This window comes from Hyaena hyaena, unplaced genomic scaffold (genome assembly GCF_003009895.1).
Source record: "Hyaena hyaena isolate Hyena2069 unplaced genomic scaffold, ASM300989v1 scaffold_89, whole genome shotgun sequence".
Classification (NCBI taxonomy): domain Eukaryota; kingdom Metazoa; phylum Chordata; class Mammalia; order Carnivora; family Hyaenidae; genus Hyaena; species Hyaena hyaena.
The window spans coordinates 3491153-3504397 of NW_024080719.1; the positions used below are offsets into that span (position 1 = coordinate 3491153).

At 38.8% G+C, this 13245-nt stretch overlaps 1 protein-coding gene across 2 annotated transcripts in view; it reads left to right on the forward strand.

Moving 5' to 3' along the window:
* Positions 1–13245, forward strand: part of TMEM131L (transmembrane 131 like) — a 172334-nt gene that overhangs the window by 120402 nt on the left and 38687 nt on the right. For both annotated transcript variants that reach the window (XM_039234344.1, XM_039234345.1), the window contains exons 20-25: positions 825–952; positions 3275–3417; positions 5222–5408; positions 5615–5800; positions 6386–6535; positions 6917–7539. In XM_039234344.1, coding sequence (XP_039090275.1) covers positions 825–952; positions 3275–3417; positions 5222–5408; positions 5615–5800; positions 6386–6535; positions 6917–7539 — 1417 coding nt within the window. The remainder of the gene's footprint in view (positions 1–824; positions 953–3274; positions 3418–5221; positions 5409–5614; positions 5801–6385; positions 6536–6916; positions 7540–13245) is intronic.

The following is a 13245-nucleotide window of genomic DNA, read 5'->3' on the forward strand; positions in this document are numbered from 1 at the left end:
ATGAGATAATATGTAAAGTGAGGGCCCTCCCTTCATGAAGTTTATATTTCTGATGAAAATGAATCAAATACCATCACTGTTTCTTCTCTCAGCATGGGAAGATACTAGCAGCAATTGCAGGATAAAACAAATACAAAAACCAAGACTGCAGAAAAGAGAAATATTACCGTGCAGATTGTATGATTATAGCACTAAGAAATTAATAAATTGTTTTTAGTGAGAAGGAGCTGGAGAAAAACAGTGGAAAGAGGAAAAATGATGAACTCGGCCTTGAATACTAGATTTAGAACACAAAATTTAGTCAGAGGAAGTTAGAGATCTTGGGAAAAGTAAAGGAGCTTGTGAATAAATACAGCTCTTTCCCGTGAGTAGAGAGACTAACTGTAATAAAGATGGTTTCTGTAGAAACCTAAGCTCGGTATTAAAGACAGGGTTGTGGAGCAGTGAGTGGCTGGGTGTCGGGTCAGGTGCCCACAGCATTCAAGCAGAGGCTATTTGGTGTGTTTTCTAAGTGATGGTTTGCAGTCAGAGCATCTTGGCAGAGACGGCCGTTGTGGCCGCAGCTCCCATCTGGGCTGGGAAGCAAATCCCCCTCTCCAGCGTCCCTGCGAGGCTGCCTGCAGCCTCTGCCTGCTCTCTCAGCTGTGCCTCGGGAACTGTTGATCACTGTGAACTCTCAGAGTGAACAAGTCCAGCAGGTCGGTTAGGGTAGTCCAATCTGGACATTAAAAGAAGAGCAATCATGTTTATACCCTAAAAGGCAGATAATAAAGACGGAAGCTTGCTTCACAGGAATCATTTGACTGTATTTATGACATCTACAGGGTATGCCTTCTGAGGAATCCAAGTTTGGCATCCTCCACTTACATTTGCAGCCTCTGGAGATGAAAAGAGTCGGTGTAGTTTTCACGCCAGCTGACTACGGAAAAGTTACCTCACTCATACTAATCCGGTAGGTGTGTCTCTGTCACGGAGCCTGTTTCTTTCTCTGTCACTAGTCTGTCCAAGTCCCTTTCTGTCAGGAATACATAATATCTATTTATTTTTTATTTATAAATATTTATTTTTGAGAGAGAGACAGAGCACAAGCAAGGGAGGGGCAGAGAGAGAGGGGGGGACATAGAATCTGAAGCAGGCTCTGTCACCACAGAGCCCAAAATGGGGCTCAAACTCCCGAACCGTGAGGTCATGACCTGAGCCGAAGTCGGGCGATTAACTGACTGAGCTACCTAGGCGCCTCAAGAATATGTAATCTCTTTAGCTAAGAGTTGACATTCACCTCATGATCAGGTCTTCAGGGATGGGGCTGTGTTGCATGGGAGGGAGGGGAGAGGCTATGTGAGGCTTCACACTTACCCTGTGCCTCCATTTCCCACCTTTTAAAATAGGAGCTGTATGTCCTTCTCTCTAACAGCCGCAGGATATTTTGCTCAGCATCTCATCCGCTGCTGTCATTGAGGGCCGGACACACGCACACACGTACTTCTCTGTTCCTAGCTCAGAAAAATAATTGAAACACTGCTGTGTATGTTTTCATTCACAGTTTTGGGATTTATATCACTCTCATAGCTGTCTTGCTTCTGGAATTCTCTGTAGCCTCAAAGGACAATGGACTAAGGACTCTTGAGCCCATTGCCTTTTTTCCCCCCTTCTTTTTCTTTCTTTTAAATGACAGTTGTTGCTACATTTAAACAGCTAAATGTTTTTCATTATTAAATGTATTTCATCTTTAGGTAGTCTTTATTGAGAGTCTTCTTTCAGAAATTTACAGTAAATACAGATATATGTTGAAGCTCTCTGCATTGGTGAGAAGTCTAACACTAATTTTCAATAAATGTCATTTTAGTTACTTTGTAGAGCTTTTCTAGTATCAGATCAGCTGGCAAAGATTTTCTTATTTTGATTTTTTTTTTTTAAATGTTTTATTTATTCTTGAGACAGAGAGAGACAGAGCATGAGAGGGGGAGAGGCAGAGAGACAGGGAGATATAGAATCTGAAGCAGGCTCCAGGCTCTGAGCTGCCAGCACAGAGCCCGATGTGGGGCTCGAACCCACAAACATGAGATCATGACCTGAGCCGAAGTTGGAGGCTTAACTGACTGAGCCACCCAGGTGCCCCAAGACTTTCTTATTTTGGACTTGCTTTAACATATCACAGGAGTTTGTTCTTCTGCAAGTAAATGCTCTGAAAAAGAAAATGTACTCAAGTTTTTAAAAGAGTTTGTTCTATTAAGCAGTTTAACTAAACTCCTAGTGCCTTGTTGACAGCGTCTTTCATTTAAAACTCATTCTCCGTTGAAGAATTAAGGTCCTGGGAAGTGCAGAGTTACACTTGACCTCATCCCAGGTTAACTATCCCAGCCTCGAAAAGAAAGTCTAAATTATTTGTAGTCGTTAATTTACTTTTGATGTTTCTATATTGATAGTATTTTTCTGTAAATAGTATCAGTCATCTAACATAACTTAAAGGCTTTTTAATGGTTAAAGATTCTTAATCCTTTAGATAAAGATATAAAGGTCTTGGTATATTTTGCATAATTAGGAATGTTTTCTCAGCTTCTATAGTATTTACATTCATGATGACTGGAGCTTTCACTCCAATCTGCATCTTTTAAACATCTATTCCATTTAACTTTTTTGTCCTAGGAGTCATGATTTCAGTTAATGAAAAGGCAGAAGCTATTCTGCATTTCTGTTTGACTACTAAGAACTTCAGTAGATCTATGTTATTTTGTGGGGTGACATTATAAATCTTTGGTTCGAACGAAACAGTAGGATTTTATTTCTAGAATTATCCTTAAGGCAGAATCTCTCGTAGTTACCATTACTATGAAACTCTTTAATTCACCTTGCAAATAGTTTTTATCAGTTAGTCTAAATTTGTTAATATTTCTCGGAGGCCCCAACTTTTATCGTTTCAGTTTGGTTTTGTTTTTGTTTTTGTTTTGCTTTTGCTCTTGCAGGTCTGATCACCACCCTGGTGGCTGATTATTAGAAAAACATGGCTTTACATTCTCAGGCTGAGGTGGGAGAGTGATCATGAGCATTCACTCGTATTTGCTGTAGTCAGCTTGCCTGGGCTCTTCCGAGTCCTTTGGCAGCTTCCGTTGCCCGGAAGTACCCTCTGACTCCAGGAGATGCCACACTGTTTAAATTGATTTTCCCTTTCAAAACTTTACAGCTGTTCTTGCTAATGCGGACTCTTTAAGTCCAAATGCACTGTATCTTGGACTGTGTTGTCATTCCTTTGTATTTGTATGTGCTGCCCCAATAGGAATAACTTGACTGTTATCGACATGATTGGTGTGGAAGGGTTTGGAGCCAAAGAGTTACTGAAAGTGGGCGGAAGGCTTCCCGGTGCAGGAGGTTCTCTCCGGTTCAAGGTGCCTGAGTCCACGCTGATGGATTGCCGGCGACGTGAGTTCGTGTGTGTGACACTCGAGTGGAGAAGGCTTGGTGCTAAAGCCAACAGCAAAAGGATTCTATAAGCAGATTCTTTTGAAAATTTATAGTAAATTCATTGCTTTGATGCAGATAATTGAATCAGGCGAACATTTGAGCATATATAGGCCTTTACTTTAGAAAAATAGCCTTAGATATCTAACCCAATTTAATACATATATAAAAAGTGTATTTGCTGAATTATCAGTACAGTGTCAAATACTTAAGATAAATAGTAAGAAGCCACATCATCATTAAAAAGTCACACAAAAATGCTGAATGGAGAGAAGACTAAAGATCTGCTCACCACTAGCTAGAACTCTGTGCAGTAATGGAAATGCTCTATGTGTGTGCTGTCCAGCCCAGCAGACACTAGCCCTGTGTGGTTAATGAGTGCTTAAAACTATAGCTAGTGTGAAAATAAGTTTTTAAATTTGGTTAATTTTAATTTAAAGTAGCCATGTATGTCTGGTGGCTACTGTATAGACATAGAAGATTTAGAAATTTACCTAAATGTTCCATGTTTCCAAACTGTGATTGTATTTAAGTTAAATGCTTCTAAATTATTTATATTAGTTTCAAGAACTTCCTCAGGAACTAAAACAAAAATCAAACAAAAGATGTTAAATGTTTTTGGTAAATTCTGTCTTGTTTCCTGTTATTATTTTGAATTGCTGGAACACACTGAAAGCATTTTAGTAGCACTGTGCTTCCAGTGGAGAAACCTGACTAGTGAAAACTATTGGATAATTTTGTAGCACTATTACATGCCTCATTGGAATTTTTTTAAAGAAAACTATGCTAAATGAGCATTGAGTTTGAAGAGATTTATTAACCATTTGCATTCAACATTCATCACAATTCATTTTTTCATTCATTCATTCAGTAATTTAGAGTTGATCTTGAAAGATAGAATTAAGGAGTATTATAAAAACTATAGAACTAGATATTAGTCCTTATATGGAAAAGATTGTGGGTTATAAATTTACAGGAGTAATTTAAAAGTTTAGTAATTCTTTCTTTTTTAAACTCCCTATATAAAATGTGCTTTCATTTTTTTGCAGGGACTTAGTGACTTACTTCCTCTGAATATAGTGGGTGTTTGAGTCGTGTTTCTAGAAGCACACACACTTGCTCTTAACTAGTCCTGTTCAGTGTGAGGATCCTGGGAGCAAAGTGTGCATAGTGGCTAGGGATATCCAAACTATTTGACTTCTGAAAAGAATAAACTTCTAACCTTTTTTAAAAAAAACACTTTTTAAGTTTATTTATTTTGAGAGACAGAGAATGTGTGCAAGCATGGGAGGAGCGGAGAGGGAGAGAGAGAGAGAGAGAGAGAGAGAGAGAGAGAGAGAATCCCAAGTGGGCTCCACACTGTCAGCGAGACTTAATCTCATGAATCTGTGAGATCATGACCTGAGCCAAATTTAAGAGTCAGACATTTAACTGACTGACCACCCAGGCGCCCCTAACCTTAACTGTTAATAAGTAAAAGAACAAAGGGGAGATTTTGATTACTATTGGTACCAAGGAAGGTTATTTAACTTCAGAAAAATCTTGATTAGTTGAATGTTTTTATTGTATCCTGGTAGTATAAGAAAATCTATAACTGTTCTAGAAATTAGATAGAAGCTGTACTTTGAGCTTATATTGAACTTTTTTTTCACATTTTAATAATATACATCATGGTTTATTGATTCAATAAATGTTGATCCAATAAATTATGCTAAATAAATTTTGCAGTTCATATATACTAAATATCACTTTCTATCCTCACTAGAACTGAAAGACAGCAAGCAAATTTTATCTATTACAAAGAACTTTAAAGTTGAGAATATTGGACCACTTCCTATAACTGTGACATCTCTGAAAATTAATGGGTATAATTGCCAAGGTTATGGATTCGAAGTGCTAGATTGTCATGAATTTTCCCTGGCCCCAAACACATCCCGGGATATCAGCATTGTGTAAGCATTGAGATTTAACCTCATTTAAGTTTTGTGGTGCATTTAATAATGGGGGGGGGGGTCTTTTTCCATTGGTAAGACATGTTAAGTTGTTTTTATGTAAACATTTATAGTAAGTAAGAAATTTGGCTGCTATTGTGATTATTTTGTTTTGTGCCTAGAATTAAAAGAATTAAAGTTCATAAAGATGAATCTTTTGTTACCAGGTTTACTCCTGACTTTACCTCTTCCTGGGTCATTCGTGAGCTGACTCTCGTGACTGCAGCAGACCTAGAATTTCACTTCACTCTCAATGTGACCCTCCCTCATCACCTGTTGCCTCTGTGTGCAGACGTGGTTCCGGGACCCAGCTGGGAGGAGTCATTCTGGAGGCTCACCGTCTTCTTTGTCAGGTATGCTCCCACTTTCAGGCGAGTTGCATGAAAATGTCTATTGCTTGGGTGTAAAAGCATATGAATAGTCAAATAGCACATTCAAAGCATCTGAATTGAGTGAAATTTATATTGCTTTGTGAACCCTGACACACAAGAAGTAGAAAAGGAGTAACTGATAAGCTTTAAGATGATAGTAAATGAATTGTAAGAGATTCATGGGACCTGGAAGTGTCACAGACCATTGTGCTCCATATGCTTTCACTACAGTCCCAGTGGAAGACACGGCTGTTATTCCTATTGGCCCAGTGCAGTGGCAGTTTGAGATTGGAAGACTAGAATGTCCCTTTTAGATTTTATCATGAAAGTGCCTTTAAAAATAGAATTGGAATATCAGACAGGTGTACAAGTATGCACATTTTTAGAAACTTTTTTTTAATCTTTAAAGTAATATCAGAAAGTATGATGTTGTACACCTTAGGGAATCTCAATACCACATCTTTAGACATTGTGCATCAGCCATCCGCTGCTCTTCTGTAAGAGAGCTGGTCTTTTTAATGCCAGTCAGAACCTTGCATTAATGAACCTCATTGCTTTCTTCCTCAGTTTGTCCCTGTTGGGTGTGATTTTAATAGCCTTCCAGCAAGCACAGTACATTCTTATGGAATTCATGAAAACAAGACAGAGGCAAAATGCTAGCTCATCTTCACAGCAAAACAATAGTTCAATGGATGTAATTAGCTCCCATTCTCACAAGTAAGAATTTGTGTGTGTGTGTGTGTGTGTGTGTGTGTGTGTGTGTGTGTGTGTGTGTGTTGGGGGGAAGGAATTCTCACCTTTGATATTACTGGGTTCTGATTTCATTTAAGATAATATAAATATTATTCTGAGTCCAGATTTGGATTCATAAAATTTTCTGTAAGTCATTGTGTGAGGCTGTAACAGTCCTTTTACAATAAAATGGACTTCATATAAGGACTTAGTTTGTTAAACTCATGGAGCTTTGGAAGAAGGAAAGATAGAACTCCTTAGTACACATGGCACTGATGGCCATTTCTTCCTCATGGCCTTGGAAACAGAGGGGTAGGGTTTGATTCCACTTTGCTTGATGTTAAACGTTTTTCTTCTTCCATTCAGAAGTAATTGTAAGAACTTCCTTGATACCTATGGCCCCTCTGATAAAGGCAGAGGGAAGAGCTGTCTTCCAGTAAACACTCCACAAAGTAGGATCCAGAACGCTGCAAGGAGGAGCCCCGGTACCTACGGTCATTCTCAGAAGAAGCACAAGTGCTCAGTCTATTACAGCAAACACAGGCCTAGCCCACCTGTCACCAGCAGTGCCAACACCACTGCTGAGGAGAGACAGACTCCGGCCCTGGGCAGCCCACTGTCTGCCCCTAGAGAGGACGTGTGCACTGATGTTATGGGTGAGAACTGGATAAACCTCAAATATGCAAATGACATAAATGTCAACCTGCAAAAGAATTTAACCCTTCCCAAAAACTTATTGAATAAAGAAGAAAACACACTGAAAAACACAATTGTCAATAATCCTTCTTCAGAATGTCATATGAAGGAGGAAATACAGACATGTATGTTTCCTAAGGAAACGGATATTAAAACTTCAGAAAACATAGCTGAGCTCAAGGAGCGAGAGCTCTGTCCTCTGAAGACCTCTAAGAAACTACCTGAAAATCACTTATCAAGAAGTGCACCTCAGTACCAGTCAGACTTGCCAGAGATTTCCGGGAAAAATAATGGTAATCTTTTCATCCTCCTGGATGACTTTTTTTCCTCTGGTTGTCTTCAGTCTGTGTTTTGACAGAATTTGTTGTCACTTGTGACTTTAGTTTTAATCATGGATGCTGAATTTTTAGTTCCTGCACAGAGTCTTAGCAAAGGTTGAAATATGGTTTGTAAAATGAAAAACTTAGGACAAGGCACCATGTCTTTATTTTATTTTTATGTCAATAAATTTTATTTTATTTTTTCTTAAATAGTTTATTGTCAAGTTGGTTTCCATATAACACTCAGTGCTCATCCCGAGTGCCTTCCTCCATGCCCATCATCCCCCTTCCCCTCTCCTCCACCCCCATCAGCACTCAGTTTGTTCTCAGCATTCAGGAGTCTTTCATGTTTTGCCTCCCTACCTCTCCCCAACTATTTTTCTCCTTCTTATCCCCCATGGTCCTCTGTTAAGTTTCTCCTAATCCTCCTATATGTGCAAACATATGGTATCTGTCCTTCTCTGCCTGACTTATTTCGCTCAGCATAACACCCTCAAGTTCTGCCCATTTTGCTACACATGGCCAGATTTCCTTCTTTCTCATTGCCATGTAGTATTCCATTGTATAGATAAACCACATCTTTTTGATCCATTCATCAGTTGATGGACACTTAGGCTCTTTCCATGTTTTGGCTATTGTAGAGAATGCTGCTATGAACATTGGGATACATGTGAACCTATACATCAGCAATCCTGTATCCCTTGGATAAATTCCTAGCAGTGCTATTGCTGGGTCATAGAGGAGTTCTATTGTTAATTTTTTGAGGAATTTCCACAATGTTTTCCAGAGGGGCTGCACCAGTTTACATTCTCACCAACAGTGCAGGAGGGTGCCCATTTCTCCATATTCGCACCAGCATCTAGAGTCTCCTGATTTGTTCATTTTAGCCACTCTGGCTGGCGTGAGGTGGTATCTCAGTGTGGTTTTGATTTGTATTTCCCTGATGATTAGGGACACTGAGCATCATTTCATGTGTCTGTTGGCCATCTGGATGTCCTCTTTGGAGAAATGTCTGTTCATATCTTCTGCTCATTTCTTCACTGGATTATTTGTTTTTCGGGTGTGAAGTTCGGTGAGTTCCTTATAGATACTGGATACTAGCACTTTATCTGGTATGTCATTTGCAGCTCTCTTTTCCCATTCCGTCAGTTGCCTATTCGTTTTATGGATTGTTTCCTTTGCCGTGCAGAAGCTTTTAATCTTGATGAGGTCCGAATTGTTCATTTTTGCTCTTGATTCCCTTGCCTTTGGGGATCTGTCAAGTAAGACATTGCTGCGGTTGAAGTCAAGGAGGTTGTTTCCGGCTTTCTCCTCTAGGGTTTTGATGGTTTCCTGTCTCGCATTCAGGTCCTTCATCCATTTTGAGGTTTTATTTGTGTATGGTGTGAGAAAATGATCTAGTTTCATTCTGCATGTTGCTGTCCAGTTCTCCCAGCACCATCTGTTAAAGAGGCTGTCTTTTTCCCATTGGATACTCTTTCCTGCTTTATCAAAGATTAACTGGCCATACATTTGTGGGTCCAGTTCTGAGTTCTCTGTTTTATTCCATTGGTCTGTGTGTCTGTTTTGTGCCAGTACCATACTATCTTGATGATGACAGCTTTGTAGTAGAGGCTAAAGTCTGGGAGAATGATGCCTCCCGTTTTGGTTTTCTTCTTCAATATTACTTTGGCTATTTGGGGTCTTTTGTGGTTCCATACAAATTTTAGGATAGTTTCTTCTAGCTTTGAGAAGATTGCTGGTGCAATGTTGATTAGGATTGCATTGAATGTGTAGATTGCTTTGGGTAGTAATGACATTTTAATAATATTTATTCTTCCGATCCATGAGCATGGAATGTTTTTCCATTTCTTTGTGTCTTCTTCAGTTTCCTTTATAAGTTTTCTATAGTTTTCATCATACAGATCTCTTGTATCCTTGGTTAGGTTTATTCCTAGGTATTTTATGGTTTATTGGGCAATTGTGAATGGGATCAGTTTCTTGATTTCTCTTCCTGTTGCTTCATTATTGGTGTATAAAAATGCAACCGATTTCTGTACGTTGATTTTGTACCTTGCAACTTTGCTGAATTCATAGATCACTTCTAGTAGGCTTCTGGTGGAGTCTATTGGGTTTTCTATGTAGAGTATCATGTCGTCTGTGAAAAGTGTAAGTTTGACTTCTTCTTTGCCAATTCTGATGCCTTTAATTTACTTTTGTTGTCTGATGGCTGATGCTAGGACTTCCAGCACTATGTTAAACAACAGTGGTGAGAGTGGACATCCCTGTAGTGTTCCTGACTTCATGGGTAAAGCTCTCAGGTTTTCCCCACTGAAGATGATGTTAGCTGCGGACTTCTCATAGATGGCTTTTATGATGTTTAAGTAAGTTCCTTCTATCCCGACTTTCTCGAGGGACTTTATTAAGAAAGGATGGTGTATTTTGTCAAATGCTTTTTCTGCATCTATTGACAAGATCATATGGTTTTTATCTTTTCTTTTGTTGATGTAATGTATCACATTGATTGATTTGCGAATATTGAACCAGCCCTGTAACCTAGGAATGGATAATTCTTTTTATGTGCTGTTGCATTAGATTTGCAAGTATCCTGTTGAGGATTTTTGCATCTGTATTCATCAGGGATATTGGCCTGTAGTTCTCTTTTTTGGTGGGTCTCTGTCTGGCTTGGGAATCAAAGTGATGCTGGCTTCATAGAATGAGACTGGAAGTTTTCCTTCGATTTCTGTTTTTTTGGAATAGCTTGAGAAGAATGAGTATTAATTCTCTTTTAAATGTCTGGTAAAATTCCCCAGGGAAGCCATCTGGCCCTGAGCTCTTATTTGTTTGGGAGATTTTTGATAACTGATTCAATTTCTTCACTAGTTATGGGTCTGTTCAGATTTTCTATCTCTTCCCATGTGAATTTTGGTAGCGAGTGTGTGTTTAGGAATTTGTCCATTTCTTCTAAGTTGTCCAGTTTGTTCGCATATAATTTTTCATAGTATCCCTGATATTTGCTTGTATTTCTGAGGGGTTGGTTGTAATAAGTTCATTTTTATTCATGATTTTGTCTATGTGGGCGCTCTGGCTTCTTTTTGAGAAGCTTGGCTAGAGGTTTGTCAGTTTTGTTTATTTTTTCCAAAAACCAACTCTTGGTTTCATTGATCTGTTCAACTGGTTGTTTTTTTTTAGATTCTCTACTGTTTATTTCTGCCCTGATTTTTATTATTTCTCTTCTCCTGCTGGGTTTGGGGTGCCCTTGTTGCTCTCCTTCTAGTTCCTTTAGGTGAGCTGTTAGATTTTGTACTTGTACTTTTTCAAATTTCTTGAAGTAGGCCTGGAGTGCAATGTACATTCCTCTTAGGACTGCTTTTGCCGCATCCCATAGAGTTTGAATTGTTGTATTTTCATTTTCATTTGTTTCCATATATTTTTAAATTTCTTCTCTAATTGCCTGATTGGCCCATTCGTTCTTTAGAAGGATGTTCTTTAACCTCCATGTTTTTGGAGGTTTTCCAGACTTTGTCCTGTGATTGATTTCAAGTTTCATAGCATTGTGATCTGAGAGTGTGCATGGTATGATCTCAATTCTTTTATATTTATTGAGGGCTGCTTTATGACCCAGTATGTGATCTGTCTTGATCTATCTATCAAGTGACATGTGCACTTGAGAAGAAGTGAATTCCATGGCCTCAGGATGTAGAGTTCTAAATATCTCTGTCAGATCCATCTGGTCCAGTGTGTCATTCAAGTCCATTGTTTCTTTAGTGATTTTCTGTCTAGTTGATCTATCCATTGCTGTAAGTGGAGTATTAAAGTCCCCTGCTATTAGCACATTCTTGTCCATAAGATTGTTTCTGTTTGTGGTTAATTAATTTATGTATTTGGGTGTTTCTGTATTCGGTGTGTAGACACTTACAATTGTTGTCTCTTCCTGATGGATAGACCCTGTAATTATTATATAATGCCCGTCTTCATCCCTTGTTACTGCCTTTACTTTTAACATCCAGTTTGTCTGATACAAGTATGGCTACTCCAGCTTTCTTTTGATTTCTAGTAGCATTATATATATTTCTCCATCCCCTTACTTTCAATCTGAAGGTGTCCTCAGGTCTAAAATGAGTCTCTTGTAGACAGCACATAGATGGATTTTGTTTTTTTATCCATTCTACTACCCTATGTCTTTTGATTGGAGCATTTAGTCCATTTGCATTCAGTGTTCTTATTGAAAAATATGGGTTTAGAGTCATTGTGTTCTTTGTAGGATTCATGCTTGTGGTGGTGTCTCTGGTACCTTGTGTTCCTTGCAGCATTTCCCTCAGAGAGTCCCCCTCAGGATTTCTTGTAGAGCTGGTTTAGTAGTGATGAATTCTTTCAATTTTTGTTTATTTGGGAAGACTTTTATCTCTCCTTCTATTCTGAATGACAGGCTTGCTGGATAGAGGATTCTTGGCTGCATATTTTTTCTGTTCATCACATTGAAGATCTCCTGCCATTCCTTTCTGGCCTGCCACGTTTCAGTAGATAGGTCTTTCGCCACTCTGATAGGTTTCCCTTTGTATGTTAGGGCCTTTTTATCCCTAGCTGCTTTCAGAATTGTCTCTTTGTCCTTACATTTTGCCAGTTTCACTATGATGTCATGCAGAAGATTGATTCAAGTTATGTCTGAGGGGATTTCTCTTTGCCTCTTGGATTTCAGTGTCTGTTTCCTTCTCCAGGTTGGGGAAGTTCTCTGCTATAATTTGTTCAAGGACTCCTTCAGCAGCTTTCCCTCTTTCTTCCTCTTCTGGGTTTCCTATGATATGGATATTGTTCCATTTGATTGTGTCACTCAGCTCTCAAACTCTCCTTTTGTGTCCTGGATCAGTTTATCTCTCTTTTTCTTGGCTTCCTCTTTTTCTATAATTGTGTCTTCTAGTTCACCTATTCTCCTCTCTGCCTCTTCAATCTGTGCATTGGACGACTCTATTATGCACCTCATTTATAGCATTTTTAAATTCATCACAACTATTTTTAGCTCCATAGTCTTTGTAGCAATAGTTTCTCTGATGTCTTCCATGCCTTTTTCAAGCCCAGTGATTACTTTCATGACTGTTGTTCTAAATTCTTGTTGTTATGTTGTTTATATCTGTTTTGAGCAGTTCTTTAGCTGTCATTTCTTCCTGGAATTTCTTTAGAGGAGAGTTCTTCTGTTTCGTCATTTTGGCTAGCTTTCTGTCTCTTGTTAGTTTTAAAAGCTTCTTATGCACTCTGCATCTGCGAGTACTGCTGTATTAAAGAAGGCTCTATAACAGTCGAGGGCCTGTCCATTCAGGAAGTGTTCTTTGAATGGTGTCTCTTGGTCTCTCTTGTTGAGACTTGGTTATTTTATTTCCCTACTCATAGTGGTATTTGGGACTCTCCACCATGTGTACTTTGGCTTGCTTCTTGAGGTAGCCCTAGAAAAGAAAACAGACAGACAAACACACAGGGAACAAAGGGACATAAACACACAGACAAATCCAACAAAAAAGCAAACCAAAAGGCAAAAAGAAGAAGAAGAAAAAAAGATGGGAAAAAAGGAGGAAAAACAAATAATAAAAAGAAAAATGAAGAAAGAAAAAAAAAACCCAAAAGACAAAGGACAGTCTAAAAGCATAAAACCAGAATTCCCAGCTACAAATAAAGAGCAGGAAGTATGCAGTGCTGATGGAAGAGCAT